At 33.3% G+C, this 17,080-nt stretch overlaps 2 protein-coding genes across 2 annotated transcripts; one reads left to right on the top strand and one right to left on the bottom strand.

Annotated features, from left to right (window-relative positions):
* Positions 1-3,580: 3,580 nt before the first annotated feature.
* Positions 3,581-9,181, bottom strand: LOC7462580 (MLO protein homolog 1). The gene is made up of 14 exons (XM_052454606.1): positions 9,000-9,181; positions 8,746-8,803; positions 8,351-8,583; positions 7,999-8,115; positions 7,758-7,818; positions 7,584-7,669; positions 7,401-7,475; positions 7,133-7,221; positions 6,978-7,027; positions 6,840-6,880; positions 6,575-6,748; positions 4,966-5,001; positions 4,728-4,856; positions 3,581-4,616 (listed from the first exon to the last, which is right to left on the bottom strand). The coding sequence occupies exons 1-14, from the start codon at positions 9,123-9,125 to the stop codon at positions 4,218-4,220; spliced, it is 1,674 nt and encodes a 557-aa protein (XP_052310566.1). The 5' UTR covers positions 9,126-9,181; the 3' UTR covers positions 3,581-4,217.
* Positions 9,182-13,515: 4,334 nt separating this feature from the next.
* LOC7462581 (uncharacterized) lies at positions 13,516-16,385 on the top strand. Its single transcript, XM_002310074.4, has 5 exons — positions 13,516-13,684; positions 14,395-14,503; positions 15,058-15,157; positions 15,572-15,658; positions 16,071-16,385. The coding sequence occupies exons 1-5, from the start codon at positions 13,621-13,623 to the stop codon at positions 16,203-16,205; spliced, it is 495 nt and encodes a 164-aa protein (XP_002310110.1). The 5' UTR covers positions 13,516-13,620; the 3' UTR covers positions 16,206-16,385.
* Positions 16,386-17,080: the final 695 nt, after the last annotated feature.

Raw genomic sequence — 17,080 nt, 5'->3', positions numbered from 1 at the left:
GATATACATCCCGGAAGATATATGGCCGCACTATCTTGAGCACGTGACGTCTGAGCGGTTCACACGACGCTCACAGTCCGGTGCTGGCAACCAGAATCGGCCAATTCATGGCGGGGTGACAACGCACACTGGCGGCTCCGTTCTGTTTGCTGCACATGCGAAACAGATGGTAAGATTAATTTAAATGAAATATATCGTTAAATTCAGTTGTTGTTAATATATCTTTTTTCATTATAGGCTGCGTCTCTTGGACGTGAGCCGAGCCCGATGGAGCTATTTGTGGAGACGCACGTGCGGAGTCAAGACCGCCAGAAGGGGGCGCAACAGTTCGTTGATAACCATGCTCAGCATTTCGTGGTATGTTTGTTCAACCATTTTATTTTGTAAGTTATTATGTTTATTATATTGAATATGATGATTACTTTTATTTTTATTTTCAGGAGACCTATAATAATCGGTTGAATGAGAGATACGGGGACAATATTTTGACCAATCCGGAATTCGATCTGGATTTGTGGATGGAGGTTGGCTCGTCAGGTGGACCCGATAAAAATCGGGTTTACGGGCTCTCTAACACTACGGCCGACAACTTGCGGTCTACCCATAGTGTTTCAACCGTTGGGAGCTCCTAATCAATATCGAGCTCCCAATCTAAGGAGTTCGTGGCCTTGCAGCAACACACGGCTCAGCTCACCGAGAAATACGATCACCTAAAAGCGGAGTACGCACAACTCAAAGCGTCTCATGCACAACAAAGAGCGAAACAAAGAGCGGAGTCTGAGCAACTCAAAGCGTCTCAAGCACAACAAAAGGCGGAGTATGAAGCGGCTCATGAACAACAAAAAGCGGCTTATGAACAGCTTCGCGAAATGCTAATGAACATGACAAATAGTGGAACATGTGCGCCTAATCTTTTTTGGCCGTATAACCACCAGCCTCCTCCAGGATCTCCTCCTCCTCCTCCTCCAGCTCCACCTTTATATTAATTTGTAATCAACATTATTTACCTTTAAAACTTCATTTAATATTTTTCTTGAAACATATTCAGTTTGTAATGAATATTATTTAACTTTGTTTTTTTTTTTTATGTTTAATATAATTTTTTTTTGCATAATTGGTTTGTATTACAATTAATTTAAATAGTTTTATATTATATATCCTAAATAAGTTTTTAAAAACAAATTAAGAAAAAAACTATTACCAAGGATTTTACCGACGGATTAATTCGGTCGGTATTTTAAACACTCACCGACAGCCTTACCGACGGAATTCATCCGTCAGAATTTAACAGTAGCTTCCACCAGTACCGACGAATTTACAGACGGACATATTCGGTCGGTATTTCATACACTCACCAACGTATTTACCGACGGATAGTTTCCGTCGGTCAATTACAATATCACCGACGGAATAAAAATCCGTCGGTATATTTCAAGCGGGAATCTTTTTTTTTTGGCGCGCAAATTCCGTCTGTAAAACCATCGGCAAATGATTTTTTTGTTTTTCCGACCGATATAGCGACGGAAGGGGGAATCATCGATGAAGGGAAAGCCGACGGATGTAATCCGTCGGTGATGACGTCGGTAAAAAAATCACCGACGAACTTCTAATCACACACCGACGGAATTGGTCCGTCGGTAAAACTGTGAAATCTTGTAGTGTGAGTTGTCCTGTACTTCATTTTCAATCACTAATAAATTCATCATCATCATTTTTCATATGAAAATCATAGCAAAATACATATCAATTCATCAAAATTTATTTCAATTTATATCCATTAGCATATAATATTACCCATACATTATTATAAACCCCAATATTTTCAATAACTAATTATAAATAAATAAAACTAAAATTAGATAATGAAACAAATAGAAAAGTTAAAGGAAACTTCCCTAAAGTATAAAGTATGAGAGGTTACTTGCTTAACTAATTAATAGCTTAGGACTTGAAGAAAAATTTTGTAGAAAAAAAAGAGGCAGGAATAAAAGTGGAAAAGAAAAAGAGTTTAGATTAATTAGTAGTTAATAAAGAAAATTAACCCTATAAAACTATTATATTAATATTTTAATATAAAAAAATATTAAAAAAAATAAAAGGAAATTTGCCCTTTTGATCCATTATGCTCCGCCACTGAACAGCAGCAGTGATTGTCCTCACCAGTAGCAACAATCATGAACAACAGCACTGGTTTCAGCAACGGGAGCAGCAATAGAGATTGCTTCCAGCCAACAGCAGCACGTGGACAATAGTGATGATTTTCCTTGCAAGCAGCCTAGCTTCCTTAAATCTCCAATTAAAGGAGGTGTTACCTTCAACGTGGACAGAAACGGTAGGCATTGAGCCTGCAGCAGCAACTGTGGTGGTGCTCGAGTCCGTGGGTTTTATCCTTCGAGTTTGAGGAGCTCTGGTGATGCGGTGTAGTTGTTAAGTGCTGTTGAAGACTAGTGATCAATATATATATATATATATATATATATATATATATGTTTGGTTGGATTGCATTTTATTTGTTGTTAATTTTTCGAAAGCTATCAACATTGAGTTTAATAGATGGATTCATCACTGAATGATAATAACAAAAACAGTAATAAAATAACCACCTAGATGATGACCTATTGGTAAGAGCTTGGAACCAAAAGGTTTGTTCCCTCTGTGGTCTCAGGTTCGAGCCTTGTGGTTGCTTATATGATGGCCACTGGAGGCTTACATGGTCGTTAACTTCAGGACCCGTGGGATTAGTTGAGGTGCACGCAAGCTGGCCCGGACACCCACGTTAAAAAAAAAAAAAAAAAAAAAAAACAGTAATAAAATTATCCTTGTATTAATTATTTTTATTTTCTGTTAACTAACCCTAGATGAAATGGTATAATAATAATAATAATAATAGTAATAAATACCTAAAAGATAATAACAGAAATAGTAATAAAATTTCCCTTGTTTTTATTAGCCGTTAACAAACTCAAGATGGAATGGTCTTATATTATACACTATTTTTTTTGGATGTCAGTTATAGAGTAATAGTATCAATTAACTCTTCATCGGTGAATTAATTGTTTTTATTAAATCGACCTGGGATAGTAAAGTCCAATATTAGATCTTGTTTTTTAGATGTTAATAAATGAATAATAATATCAATTACTACATGATCTCTGGGATATTAATCAATGAAATTTTCAGTCACCCTATAACCACCTAATTTTTTATAAATTCAATTCAATGTTCTTATCATATATTAGTACCCTAAGATGGTATGAAATAATAGCAAGCCCTGTTCTTCAGACGCTACTTAATAAATAATATTAATTTTTCAACCTCCGCTAATTCTTATAAACAAATATGTCCATCATTACTAAATAAATTTGGAAGTTGTTTTGTGAACAAAAACAATACTATGAATAATATACATATAAATTCAGGCAAACAACAATAAAACATATTTATTATCATTGAAAACAAAACAATAATATAATTTATTTTAGATAATATATATATATATATATATATATATATATATATGATAATGTTTTATCATTTTTACTATACGACCAGCTATTTATTTAAAATCTATAAACACTAATTAGAATTTTTAATTACTGAGAAATTAGATAGCAAATTATTTTTCTTGTTTTAATCTTTTACACATCAGCTCGCCCCACAGAAAAACAGAGCATGTCACATTTGAAATGGAGCAGTAGTCTTTATACGCTATCGTTTTAGGGGTTGGAAACCAGGAAAACAGAGCACCCTCCACCGTATAATCAAAGAAATCAAATTCACTTGACACAAATGCTATCCTTTTAGGGGTTGGAAACCAGGAAAACAGAGCACCCTCCACCGTATAATCAAAGAAATCAATTTCACTTGACACAAATGCTATCCTTTTAGGGGTTGGAAACCAGGAAAACAGAGCACCCTCCACCGTATAATCAAAGAAATCAAATTCACTTGACACAAATGCTAACGAACTGCTCTCCACCAAACATTGTTACTTGTTTCTTCATTGTACATAAAAAATATTCAAACTCAAAATCAAACTTATTCCTAGCTTATAATTTATCCCACGCCCCTCTAACAAGGCTGGTCTGTCTACCGACTGTATTACGTAGTAGAATCGACAAACTAAATGGCTAACATTACCACCTGGGTTCCCCTTTTGTTTTAGTTGCAAAACCCATTTATATACACATCTAGAGCCAGCTGCTGCCTCAATCTTTTCAAGGCATGGCAAAAGAGAAATCAGCACTACGACTTTCTTCTAGTCTTTTAGGATTGTTTTGCCTTCTCAATTCATAATCATCACTAGAGGGTGCTGCCCCTTCAATTTCAGACAACTCAGTTTCAGAAAAGCAAGACCTAGGAGAAGTACAAGCACTTAAACCACCTTCAATGTCTGTAGAGTTGTGTTTGAACTTGTGAAGCAAGTGCAATGGTGATGTGCCCCTGCTTGGGGTACCACTCTGATGATCTGGACTCGTCATTGAGAACCCATTTGATGAACCATCTGCCACTGCCTTGTTTTTTAACCTTCTCCTTTCCTTTGCTGACCTTTGCCATTTCTTTATTGCTTTTGATGTTTGCTCTTCAAATATTGCTTTCTTCATGTGAGACCCCATCTGCCAATTGCTCAAAAACACACAAAAAAACAACATTCGTCGACGTCTTTGAATTTGGTAGCAACACTTAATGTTAATCAACTATTTGTGATCTTTGGACATGTTGCTTACTTGAGTTACCAAGGCATAGAGAGGGAAGGTGACATAGCTACATAAAAATTGAAGGATAATGGCAAGGACAACTTTTGCAAGCATTTCCAACAAATTGTCATGGAAGCATGATTTCAATCCGAATTCATACTGCATCGAAGAAGTTTTTGGTCACAAGAAATTAAAACAATTATACAAAAATAGAAAGTGGGCATGAAATGCAAATAAAGTATAGTTTAGATTGACTTAAATTACTCACCCATGTCCACAAAAAGTATGCCGTCTGGAATGCATTCTGTAAGAATTAGAAACATGAGCACCAATCAAGAAGATGTATTAGGAGAGACTGAGAGGTAATTGGTCTGTATATAGTTTGCAAATTATGTTTCTTACTAAATTAATTAACATTCATTTGTGGAAGGTCAGATCATTCTTTCAAAAGGAAAAAAAATTAAAATGTGTAGACATATCTAACGTTTCTTTTTTTTGCCATGAACAAAAAAAATAATCCTACATAAAAAAAAATTAGTGTACACATTTAACCATATATGCATATATATAAATAAAAAAAAATTGTTAATATAAACTAGATACTAAATTAGAAAATTGTGAGATAGATATATATTAAAATATATGATCTCTCAACATGACTAATAGATCCAGTTATGTTTATTAACTTTATTTTTTAGAAATAAAATGTTATTTAATCAAAGGTTAATCTAAATAGACACACTAGAAAAGTGATTGAATAAAATTAAAAACACAAAAAAAAAATATCATGTAGGGCTGTATAAAAAAAAATACCAACTAATATTAAAAAAATGTTCTAACCTTATCCAAAAATCAAATCAAAATCAATTGAGATTCTATTAGAAAAGATTAAAAGAAATATTAAAATTTATTTATTTTAATTAACTTTAATAAAAATAAAATACCCATTAGGTCGGGCATCCAATGCATATATTTAATTAATCTAGTTTAATTTATTTCAAATAAAAAAATCAAGTTATTAAAAAGAGCCAGACCATTACCAGAAAATTAAAAATTACTAAATAATATGTTATAAAATACCCATTAGGTCGGGCATCCAATGCATATATTTAATTAATCTAGTTTAATTTATTTCAAATAAAAAAATCAAGTTATTAAAAAGAGCCAGACCATTACCAGAAAATTAAAAATTACTAAATAATATGTTAGCAATTCCATCAGAAACCTCTATCACCATTTATTTTCCTAACAGAATTATCAATCCGTAAGTAGCTATACATTATGTAAGTTCTACAAAAATTTTCAAAATGTGAATTTCCGATGAAAATCCTGATGGAATTGCCTTTTCATGAGCAATTTTGTTGGAGATTTCAATTTTTTATTGTTTGAGTTGTAGATTGACTACGTGTCAAACAATTTAGAGATCATGTTGTGATTCCACATATCAACTCACATTGCTTTATATTTCTGGAATGCTACATTTTAAGTTTTAGTATGAAGCTTGTAAAAGTCAAAAGAATGTTTTGGTCTTCTAGTGATGAATGCCTAAGATGGGAGATGAGAGGACTGTCAGGTGTCATTCCTTTTAAAAACACCAACAACATTTCTATTGGCAATTTCATTAGGAAATTGTAAAAGTCAAAAGAATGTTTTTTTTTTTATTATTATTATTTTTTAAGAAAGTGGCGCAAGTACTGTTTCCAATAAACTTATCATTCAACCATCACTTAAATCCTCCCTCCAAAAAAAACAAATTATGATTCAAACTTTTTTTAAAAAAAAAGAAAATCGCAACCATCAAGGAAATCCTAGTAATTTTTTTTAATTTTTGCCATGTCTAGATCAAGCCTTGAGAGATTATTGAGTGTAAAGATTACCTGGAACAAGGTGAAATGTATTAAGAAAAGAATAATATCAGGGCGATTGAACCAAAAGTATTTGTTGCTAGGCTCGACCACAGGAACACCCTTCACCACAGCAGTTTTTTCTTGGATCTCCCGAGCCATTTCCATAATAATAATCTCCAGCTTTGCACCAACAATAAGGATTACCTGTGAGCGTAGAGAAAGAGATTTACTAGGATGATAATCAAGGTTTAGAATACTAAACAGAATTAGGAATTAATTGAGCAGATTATCTTACTGCTAGTGGTACAAATGGTAACCATGTAAATGTATACCATCCTACACAAGCAAAAGCAAATCAAAATGGCTGTCAACTACAGTCGTTGTTTTCTGGCTTCAAATTAAATATTATTGTTGTAATGAAAATTAAAATTACCATAAACATTGAGAAGCTGGAATATGATAGAGCATATCCACAATGGAATGCTGCAGAATTAACAACCTTAACAGTCAGGAAGTCGCAGATTAACACGGAATTAAGCCACTCGCTAATGATCCACTTTAGACGGACGAAAAGGGAGTGAGGCCAACCTAATACCAACGACAACCTTGAAGTCATCCTCCATTGATCTCTTAATGTACTTGTGGAAGTTGAATTTGCTGTTTGGTGCAAAATGAGCCTGCAATTTGTTTTTCGTCTGGTTAATTTACACATAATAAGTCAAGCGCGATTTGTTTTTTGGGTTCAGCCTCCCCTGTCCAAAAAACACTGAGCCTTGCTCGAAAGTCACTCAAACTTTTTCTTGCACTTGGTATGGTGTTTTAGAGGAAAATGATTGATTAAAGCACACAAGCTTACATTGATGAATCCATGTCGCAATGTAAGGTAATCAACCTTCGTTACCGATGTAAAAAATTGCCTAAAAAAGGCCACCTGAAAAGCATTGACTTTTTGTGAGAAATTGGACCTAATGATTGTTTTTTTTCCTTTTTCAAAACAATTATGGTAAAATGGAAAGTAAATAAAAAGAATAGGTCTTACAATCCATCTAAGACCAGGCGTTGCAGATAACCCGGTGTGCCGCTTTACAAATGAAGTTTGACGAGTGAACCTAAACCTTGAAGGGTCTAATTCAAGCACCACAAGAGCCAAAACGTTACTACTTCAATACCATTTTTTTCTTTTTCCAAACACAATTATGTTCGTGTCAATTACCATTAGTAAATTGATACTCTAGAGATGTTGTCTCCAATTCCCAAGATTTCCATCTCTTCATCTGTTCGAGTCATTCACAGCCCTTTTTAGCCCCATCATTTTTGCAATCAAGATTCCAAGGGAAAGGGCTAGCATAGCCCCAATTATTTTCATGTTCGAGAACGTGATAACAGTTGAAAGTCATGTTTATCCCTTTTCCCATTAAAAAAAAAGAAGAAAAAAGCAGCAAGAAGGGGCATACTTTAGCCTTTGCCAGAGCAATAATCACCACACTATAGATAACATGAAATGCTGCCAGCACAAATATGAAGATGTGCAATTGATGCACCCCTGACTGTGAAACCAATGATACTTTACCCTGCAAGAATACATGCATGAAATCACGTTAATGCTCTACAAGTTAATTGTCTCTATAATGCAATCCATGATTGTTGAAAGAATTAGATACTAATTAAGATATAAATAAAGATTAATTAATTTACAGGCCTTTTCAACGGGATTCTCCCTATAACCATTTTATTTATTAGTTGGTACTCTATATTCTTAAAGAAATTGAACATTTGCGGCATATGCATATGTGTGCGCTTATTTACCTTTTGGGAACAGTAGTCATCCCCACTGGCGGCGGCGGCAGCAAGAAGGCGATGGGATATATCATCTCCAGCATACCATAGTAGCTTTCTCCCGTCGCCGTTCCCATAATCCTTCTTTGCTTCCTTCTTACAAGGAAGCATGGTATTTCCAGCTTTCTCAGGAATACATATCTTAGAAATTGGTTTTGTACCAACTGTTATAAGTAGTGATATGAAGCCTAGGAGCATCAATTCTGCGTTCAAATAATCAAACCTTCAAATTACTTAACTAAATATTTAATCCGATAAGCATTGTTTCATTAATTGACCAGTATATACCTTCTTAATCATGGCTAGAATTTGAATCTTTATTGCTCTACGGAAACTAGAGGATTGAAACAAAATGAGAGTGTTACCTGCTTTAAGTTTCTCTAGAGCCTCGATCATGGCCTTTTTTTGTCGCTTTTGAAACCACTACCATTACAAATAACAAAAATAATTTTTTTTTAAATCAAGTTAGTTATATAAGAATTTTCATATGGATTTAACTCTAACTGATAAATCAAAGAGGATAACGAAATTTGTGAACAAATACTAACTAATCATATACATTACTAATCAGATATTGTCAAATTTATTTATATTTCCCGAGGAAGAAGTTTCTAATTACCTTTTCAAGGGAATGAATTCCACGTTCAATGACAATAGAAATGACAACAAAAACAGCACAAACCAGAGCAGCAGCCCAAGAGGGCGTCTCCTTCAAAGAACGTTCTCCATAACCACCTGCAGCCATGGCTGGCTATGGCTGTTTAAAGCTGTACTTCTCAGTGTCTAGAACTCTCACCCCAATTAAAATGATCCAGTCTCGCAGACTTCGCAATGTGGGAAGCCTTTCTTTAAGTAGAGGTACAAAAATATATTAATGCCGGATTTCGAAGAAACAAACAGAAACAACGAAGACAAATTACCTTAATAACTACGTACACTCAAATATTGACCACGTCAAACTATAATACCTTTTTTTATTTTTTAGTGTCTTGGTATATACCCCATTAATTTTTTTTCAAAATATTTTTATATTAAAATATTAATATATATCTTGTTAAAAATTAAATTAAAAAAAAAGTAAAAAATGACGTGTTAGAGAAAGACCACAACTTGTAGATTTTTTCTTGTTAAATTCTAGGTAGGTCTCTCTTCTTCTTCTTTTCTTTCTTGATTTATTTGTATTGATTATATACATGTTATACCCACTTTTTAGAATTTCAGGATTACTATGATTCTTGAATTTTCAGTGTCAGTTTCTTTTTTAATTCTCTAAACAACAATTTTAGTTGGGGTTATTTCACTTTGTTTTTCCCTTTCAAGAAAGTTTCAGAATTTTGAATTTAAGTTCTAATGGGCAGCTAACAAAAATAAATTTTTTAGGGTTTGTATTTTTTAACTAAAACACTAAGTAGTCTGACAAACAAAAGTTGTATGGATGACTTGTTATTTTTTAGACGTAGATGCATAGTGCTTCAATATGTTTTGTTAGCAATTTTAAGATTACTTAATCACTTGTTATTTTATTATTCATTAATTAGGGACTGAAGAAGTAATTGTCAAGTTTATAAATAGAATTCAATAACTTGGATCTGAAAAAAAAATGATTAATCTCTACATTTTGCATACTATCGCTACCAATTATTTATAAAAAGAAAGCTACTAATTTAAAAATATAACGTCAAAAAATATTGTGACGTGCACGGCGTCGCGTGGCGGAGCTGTCACCTGAAAATTAAAAGGGGCTTTGGGTTTAATCATTAAATTATAATTATGGGGTTCAAGAGTCACCACCTAGTATTATTGTCACTAGAAAACATAATGGCCTGCAAGAGTCTAGGTAAGGGGACCAATTGTGCAAGGGGAAGACGCATCATCTTCAGTACACCATACCTAAGGTAAGTTGTATTGCTATTTTTTTAGGTCATGTTTATATCTGTTGGTCTTGTCTAAGATTTAAGACAAATCTCCTTTCATGAGGAAGTTTATACCTTATTGGATTGAATCTTAACTATTATAAGGTCCATATTTAACATCACATTTATTTATTGGATTAAGTCCTAACTATTCTAAGGTTCATATTTAACATCACATTTATTTATTAGATATAGTTAATTCCTAACATTTTGAATAACAAACTAATTATTATTGGATTTTTTGTATTTTGACCAAACCCTAATGGATGATCATAAACCGATTATGATATCCATTTCGCATTTAAAACATGATAAAAATGTGATTTTATTCTTTTTAGGAAATATGTATGAAAAACCTTTAGGATTTGGTCATATGCACGAAAACAAAACATCTTTTTTAAAATAAAAAAATTGGTTTATTTTTTAGAAAAATAAAATATTTTGATACTAGGGCCATATTTTACAGTGTAAATCTACGACTTGATATTAAACAAAATTGCTAGAAAAACATGCGACGGACCCACAAATAATTTTAGAATGGTCTTTGAAAAAATTATTTTTAAAAAAAAACATTTATTTTATTATTTGGACTAGACCCAACTCGAGGCCCAAATCTGACCCGATCAGATTGGGTTGGGTCGACTGCAGTCCCAACAATCATTCTCTTATTGTAATTATGTTATCAAAGCTTGGTCATTTATTCTTAGTGTAATGGTTTTATAGATTGGTGAAAGATTCACTTTTAGAATTCTTGAAAACGAAGGGTGTGCTTGTGTAAATGTGTATTTGCACAAAAAAAGTAAAAGAAAACAAGATATATTTTGAACAATGAAAATACATGATCTCATTAAAATAAAGGCTCATTAACAAAGGAAAAGCTTGTGGCATCATAAGCTAGATTGCCAATAAGATCAAAAAGGTAAAAAAATGAAGCAAAACAAAGACAAAACATCTTAACAAGCATGATTAAACAAGAAAAATTACCATTTAAACATGAAAGGAACATGCTCAGTTTTCCAATTCTAGAATTTCTCCTCATCTGCTAGCTTCCTCGCAAAAGCTCTTGCATGAATGTCCTCAATTATATGAATAGATAATTGAGGCAGCATCTCATCCTCCGTTGTAACTTTTGTCTCCACACTTTGTCTCTTATTCTCATACTCTAAAGTGTTGATGTAGAGGTCAATTATCTTCAACGCTTTATCATAAGATCTTATCACTTGAGCAGGCCATAGGAAAGTTACTCAAAGTGGTGAGATTGTCAGCTTCTCTTTTTTCCGACTCTTGTCCTTCGATTCTTGTCATTCTTGCTTCTTTTTTAATCCTAGCGACCCGTCTAAGTCATCTTTTTAGGCTTATATACAAGTCTGAACCTCTAATCAATACATTTCATCTTCATCATATAGACACTTTCCAACATTCCAGTGTTAAGGTTAAATTGAAATGGAATCCCATGTGTTAGGAAACACTTAACTGTCATCCTTGTTGCTTCATACATTTTTGGCTTTCTTAGCACAGTATTTTAAGGAGTCCACTCTGTATTTATAATCTTGAAAGTATAAATATTTCCATCCCTACAATTCTCTACTTCAATGAAGGGTGCGACCATAATTCTTATCATGAAAATGGTTTCTTTAGCTTTGAATATTACCAACATTCCATTCATAATATACTTCAAACATTGATACAATGATGAAGTTGTTGCCCTAACCACATAAATCCAAGACCTTCCCAATAACATGTTATAAGAATGATGGATTTCCAAAGTCCCGACTATCTGTCTTAGTGAGCCATCATACATCTTTGCCATCATGGTATTTGACTTCATATATGATACATCATTTAATATCTTGTAATATCTTTAACCATTTACAAATCAAATATAATCAAATAGTCATATCTCTTTATTTAAACCAAGGAAAATTAACCATTTATATGTATCTCAATAATAAACCTGGACATTTTTTTTTTACTTTCAGCAAAGTTTCCCTTGTAATTTTGCATACCGAGTTGTCGATATTTTCTCCTGTATTTACCAAATATCAACTTCTCATTATTAAATCTTGATCCAATTATCTTAGATCACATATCAATTAATGCCATTCTTCTTTCAAATATCACTTCCACACAATTCCATCTAATTGCATAATCACGTACAATTATTTGACAGAATGTGTATAATTAATGACTACGAACATATAGAAAGTTTCAAAAGTTCACAACACCGTAAGCACACATACCTATAATAACATGACATCTACCTTAAATGTTATATCATTATACCTTAAACTATACCCGATAAACTTCCATATTCTTGCTATATTCTTCAACTACAAGTATCTATTTGCTTGTTGCCTCTTCGATTCTCAAAATACCTTGATTTAGCATATGTATCACTTCATTGTGGAAATCTTCACATTGATCAATCATATGACTCTCTTTTTTGTGATTCTTGCAGAAACTCTTACTCATCAGCCTATTCTCGCAACTACTCTTCATTTATCCAAATCGGTGTTAACCAAGTCTGTCTCCTATCTACCATTAAAATTCGGTGACTTTATCTATCATCTCTTAAACCATAGATTAAAAAAAAAAGGAAAATCAAGTTATGGACCGAAATTAAAATTTCAAAAACCTAATGGACCAAAAAAATAAATTGAAAAGTATAAGGACCAAACTAAACTTTTTTGCACAAACTTTGAAGTTGCCACCTATTTTCTTCGTCTTTTCCACTTGAGTTCCTCCATCTTTCAATCCTATCCTTGTGCAACAAATTTTAGCCAATTGACCATTAATTTAGCCATAAAATAGCTTAATCGAGGAGAAAAAAATTGAATGACCAAAGAAAAAATAATGATTGTAGAAGTACACAGTGAAATGATACATGAGAAATCATATTTTCCACATTCCTTTCAGTATTTCTTATAATTATAATATCTTCAGCAATAAAAACCCTTTTACCAGGCAGATTCCTATGATCAATTCAATGTGTAAGATTTGAGTAATCTTTTAAAATCTAACCCAAACATGATTTTGATTTCTTTACGCGGAACTTCAGTAATTGCTTAAACCCAAAGAAGTGAATTAAAGTTTTAAGAATGGTTTTCTTGGGCTTCTTTAATACTAGCTGACTGAGTAATCTCAAATGATGGGCTAATGCAGCCCAAGTTCATCTCCGCAGCCTAGACGAAAGATCACAGACCAGTATCAATCGTAAATAAAACAATGAGCTCGATATTATCGAGGACACATAATAAAGTACAAAGCAACCATTTTTTAGTGCCATTTCTCCTTTTTTGATTACTCAAACAAAAGAAAGTCCAAGAAATGACTGCTCTCTCAACTTCTCTTCTTTCAATTACAACTCCCCAAGCTCACTTTTCATCTGCTGGTAATTTTGTTTTCTCTGATTATGTGGATTCTGACTGCTGATTTAGTTTTTGTAAGCTTTATTTGATTGGGATAAATATTCAAGAAATGAAAAGAAAATTCCTTTTTTTAATTTTTTTTCTCATTGTTTGTTAATTTTTAGCATCTAGGCTTTCGTTCTTACTGCATTTCTTCATAGGAGTTTTATTAAGGCATTAAAGATTGGATTTTTATGCACCAAGTTATGGCCTTTGAGAACTGGGTTTTAAAGGAAAGTTTGAAATGTGAAAGATCCAAAATATCATGTTAATTTTGGAAGAACTGGTGATGTAATTTCATTTTGTGTCAATTTTCTCGAAATTTTAATTTATAATGGAGTCTGATCATGTAGCAAACAAATTTTTTAGCCTTTTCAATCTATTGATATAATGGAGGACATTACCTGATTTACTTCTAATTATTGCTAATACTGAACTGGAAATATTTTTTAATTTGCTTTATGTTTCTAGATGATATGCTTTGCTGTTCAGGTTACTTAGGAAGGCACTTTGTGCTCTTATTTACGAATTATTATTGCATTTGAAGATGCCTAATTCATGATGGATCTCAATTTTGTATATGCATTTCTCTTCTTTTTCCTATCCAGCATTACCACTTCACTTTGATGGATAATACTGTTTTGTTCATTGGTTTCCCTGCTTTTTCTAATCATTAGTTATTATGAAATTCCAGGCTCTTCTTTGAAGCCAAAAGACCAATGCCTAATATGCGTTAGACCTGGTAATCTCTCTAGTAAAGGAAAACCCACAACACATAAAAAGTCACTAACAATTCAAGCAAGGTATGGTGTTGTTGTAATTTGTTGGACTGTACATCATCTGTTGTAAAGACAGATTAGCAGCATCAAGGTTAATTTTTTCAATGGCTACTGTCACCCATTTGAGGGTGTGCACTCTCATGAACTGAGACTTTTGTTATCTGTTAGGATCACCTATAAAACATGAAAGCTGTGACACTGATAGAATCACACATGGTTGGATTTTATATGTGCTCTTTTTCCTCTTTCTCCACTATAATTTTGTTTTACTTCCATTTCAGAACTGCTTTTGTATATATGTTTTCCAATAGCCACTGCCTACCATTAAGAGTCCAAATTCAAGTCGTAAAACCTAAATTTATCTCTGAAATCAGTTGGATAGTCAATTAGTCCTCCTTTTCTTTTTGCTTGCTGCTTCTCTACTATCAGTTTTGTAAGTTTTATATACTTGTTGTATCATATTCATTACTTTTTACTCGACATCTCCGAGAGGGGTCTTTGATCCACACCCACCCACCACCATATCTCTCTTTCAACTGTGATTTTTCTTCTTTTTTTCCTCTCATGTGCAAGGACAGTGGTGAGCGTGGGGGATCAAGTGGTGCAGGTATCTTCATTGGCGGTTTCATATTGGGAGGAATGGTAGCTGGAACATTGGGTTGTGTATATGCTCCACAGGTACTGCTCAATGACTAATGTGATATGCTATAGTTCAATTTGCTATATATATTGTACTTGTGTTTCTTTAAATTATTCATTGAGATGGATGGCGTGTGTTTTCTTCAAGACTATTTAGTATTGTGAGACTTGCTAGCTTGACTACTACCAGACATGACATGTTTATTTTTGCGCTTTTTAATCTGCCCTTACTGCAGATTGTTTCTTTCGATAAGGTTTCGAATAACAAGTTATTTAATTGTCTTGTAAGAAGCACTACAAGGTGCACTAATACATTATTATGGATTATTTACCATTGGTTTTCTTTTGTCCAGTAGAATATTGCTTGTAGGCTGCACCTTACATGAGGTAGTTGTAACACGTGCAAAAAATGACACATATTATGTATCTGATTGATGTTTACTTGTATTTCAGATTAGCAAGGCATTAGCTGGAGCAGACAGAAAAGATTTGATGAGGAAGCTACCCAAGTTCATATATGATGAGGAGAAAGCTTTGGAGGTGGGAATTTGTTATTTCATTTATCATCCATTTAAATCATGCTTAGTGACCTGTATTTGCGTTATCTAAGTTCAATTTGAAAATTTTAATGGGTATTTCGTTGATACTGTGGCTAGAGGAAGAGAAATAAGTTAGCTATCCCACTTTCTTTAGGTTGTTAGCATTACATCCAAGAATGTGCATGCTTGTGCGAAAAAGTCTGTTGATTGTCAAACAATATAGAAGGCTTTTAGCAGTAGATTTTCTGAAAGGCATCTAGACTGGTCATACTTTTTAACAAAATCAAGCCTAAAGCCATGTATTATGCTCCTGCACATTAGCTTCTTTTCTCTTCTCTCTTTTTTTTTTTTTTTTTTGTATCTTGCTCATTATTTGCATTGAAATTTCTTTGTTTTTCATGTTATGGTAACAGAAAACCCGCCAAGTGCTTGCTGACAAGATTGCACAGCTAAATTCTGCTATAGATGAGGTTTCTGCTCAACTGCATCCAGAAGATGCCCCCAATGGAACTGCAGTGGCCTCAGATGAGATTCAAGCTTCCATATAAGAAAATGTTCATTGAAATCTCAATCCAAGTTTCTACTTATTACTTGTGATCAGCATTATAATTCAAAACTTCTTAATCTCTTTTGGTTCTGTTTCTGTTAACTCCTTTCAGTTAATTTTTGTGGTTGAATATAGTCTGCTTTAAACAATATTAATAAATCAGATACTCACTGTTGCTTTAGTGCCTTAGTGCAGCATGCTCTAGTTTGCTTTGTTGTTGGAAAGTGGTGGCCAGGATTTTTATCCAATTGGCTAGCCAGCATTTTATGGTTCATACGGTGGACTTGACAAATTTGGAAAGGGTCATCCATCAAGAAACATTTTATGGCCTAATGATCCTGCGGGCCCGTCAATTATTTCTTTCGATGAGGTTTTGGGTATGGCCTATTGGAAACTCTGGCTGGCCCAAGAGTAAATGGCTTTGTTTGGATATCTTGTTCTTTTTACTTTTTTAAAGCCCAATACAATAATTAAATTATTTTTAAAAACAAAATTTATTTAACTGAAAGTTAAGGGCTTTTTTGGATTTTACTTTTTAAACTATAGTAAAAAGACGAGACTACATTTAAAAGCAAAGTTTTTGAACTAACATCCAGGGATTTTTTTGTATTTTCATCCTGGTATTTTAATGAATATAAAATATTATTTTTAAACCAAATGTGGTTGGCTCATGCAACGAATATGTCAATAAGTGGAAGAAGTCCACGCTCTTCAAGCGATGAGTGAGGTGTCTTCCCGGTGACCAAACACCACCTTCCACGACGGTATTGGAAGCGTCCTGATGTCCTTTTCATAGTAGTCAAGCGTGTGTACACGACAGAGCAATAGTTAGGCTCCAATGGACTTCCCCCCAATATTTTCTCTCTCCTTGCCTTG

Source organism: Populus trichocarpa, chromosome 7, assembly GCF_000002775.5.
Source record: "Populus trichocarpa isolate Nisqually-1 chromosome 7, P.trichocarpa_v4.1, whole genome shotgun sequence".
Classification (NCBI taxonomy): domain Eukaryota; kingdom Viridiplantae; phylum Streptophyta; class Magnoliopsida; order Malpighiales; family Salicaceae; genus Populus; species Populus trichocarpa.
The sequence above is the reverse complement of the archived record's forward strand: the minus strand, read 5'-3'. Positions and strand labels throughout refer to the sequence as shown.

Excerpts from the sequence above, each read along its gene's own strand:
- LOC7462580 (XM_052454606.1), bottom strand. The coding sequence starts at position 9,125 with ATGGCTGCAGGTGGTTATGGAGAACGTTCTTTGAAGGAGACGCCCTCT. Across the intron at positions 8,116-8,350 it reads ATGACTACTGTTCCCAAAAG|GGTAAAGTATCATTGGTTTC; the intron begins GTAAATAAGCGC and ends GTATTCTTGCAG. Across the intron at positions 6,881-6,977 it reads CCAGCTTCTCAATGTTTATG|GATGGTATACATTTACATGG; the intron begins GTAATTTTAATT and ends TTGCTTGTGTAG.
- LOC7462581 (XM_002310074.4), top strand. The coding sequence starts at position 13,621 with ATGACTGCTCTCTCAACTTCTCTTCTTTCAATTACAACTCCCCAAGCT. Across the intron at positions 14,504-15,057 it reads TCACTAACAATTCAAGCAAG|TGGTGAGCGTGGGGGATCAA; the intron begins GTATGGTGTTGT and ends GTGCAAGGACAG. Across the intron at positions 15,659-16,070 it reads ATGAGGAGAAAGCTTTGGAG|AAAACCCGCCAAGTGCTTGC; the intron begins GTGGGAATTTGT and ends TTATGGTAACAG.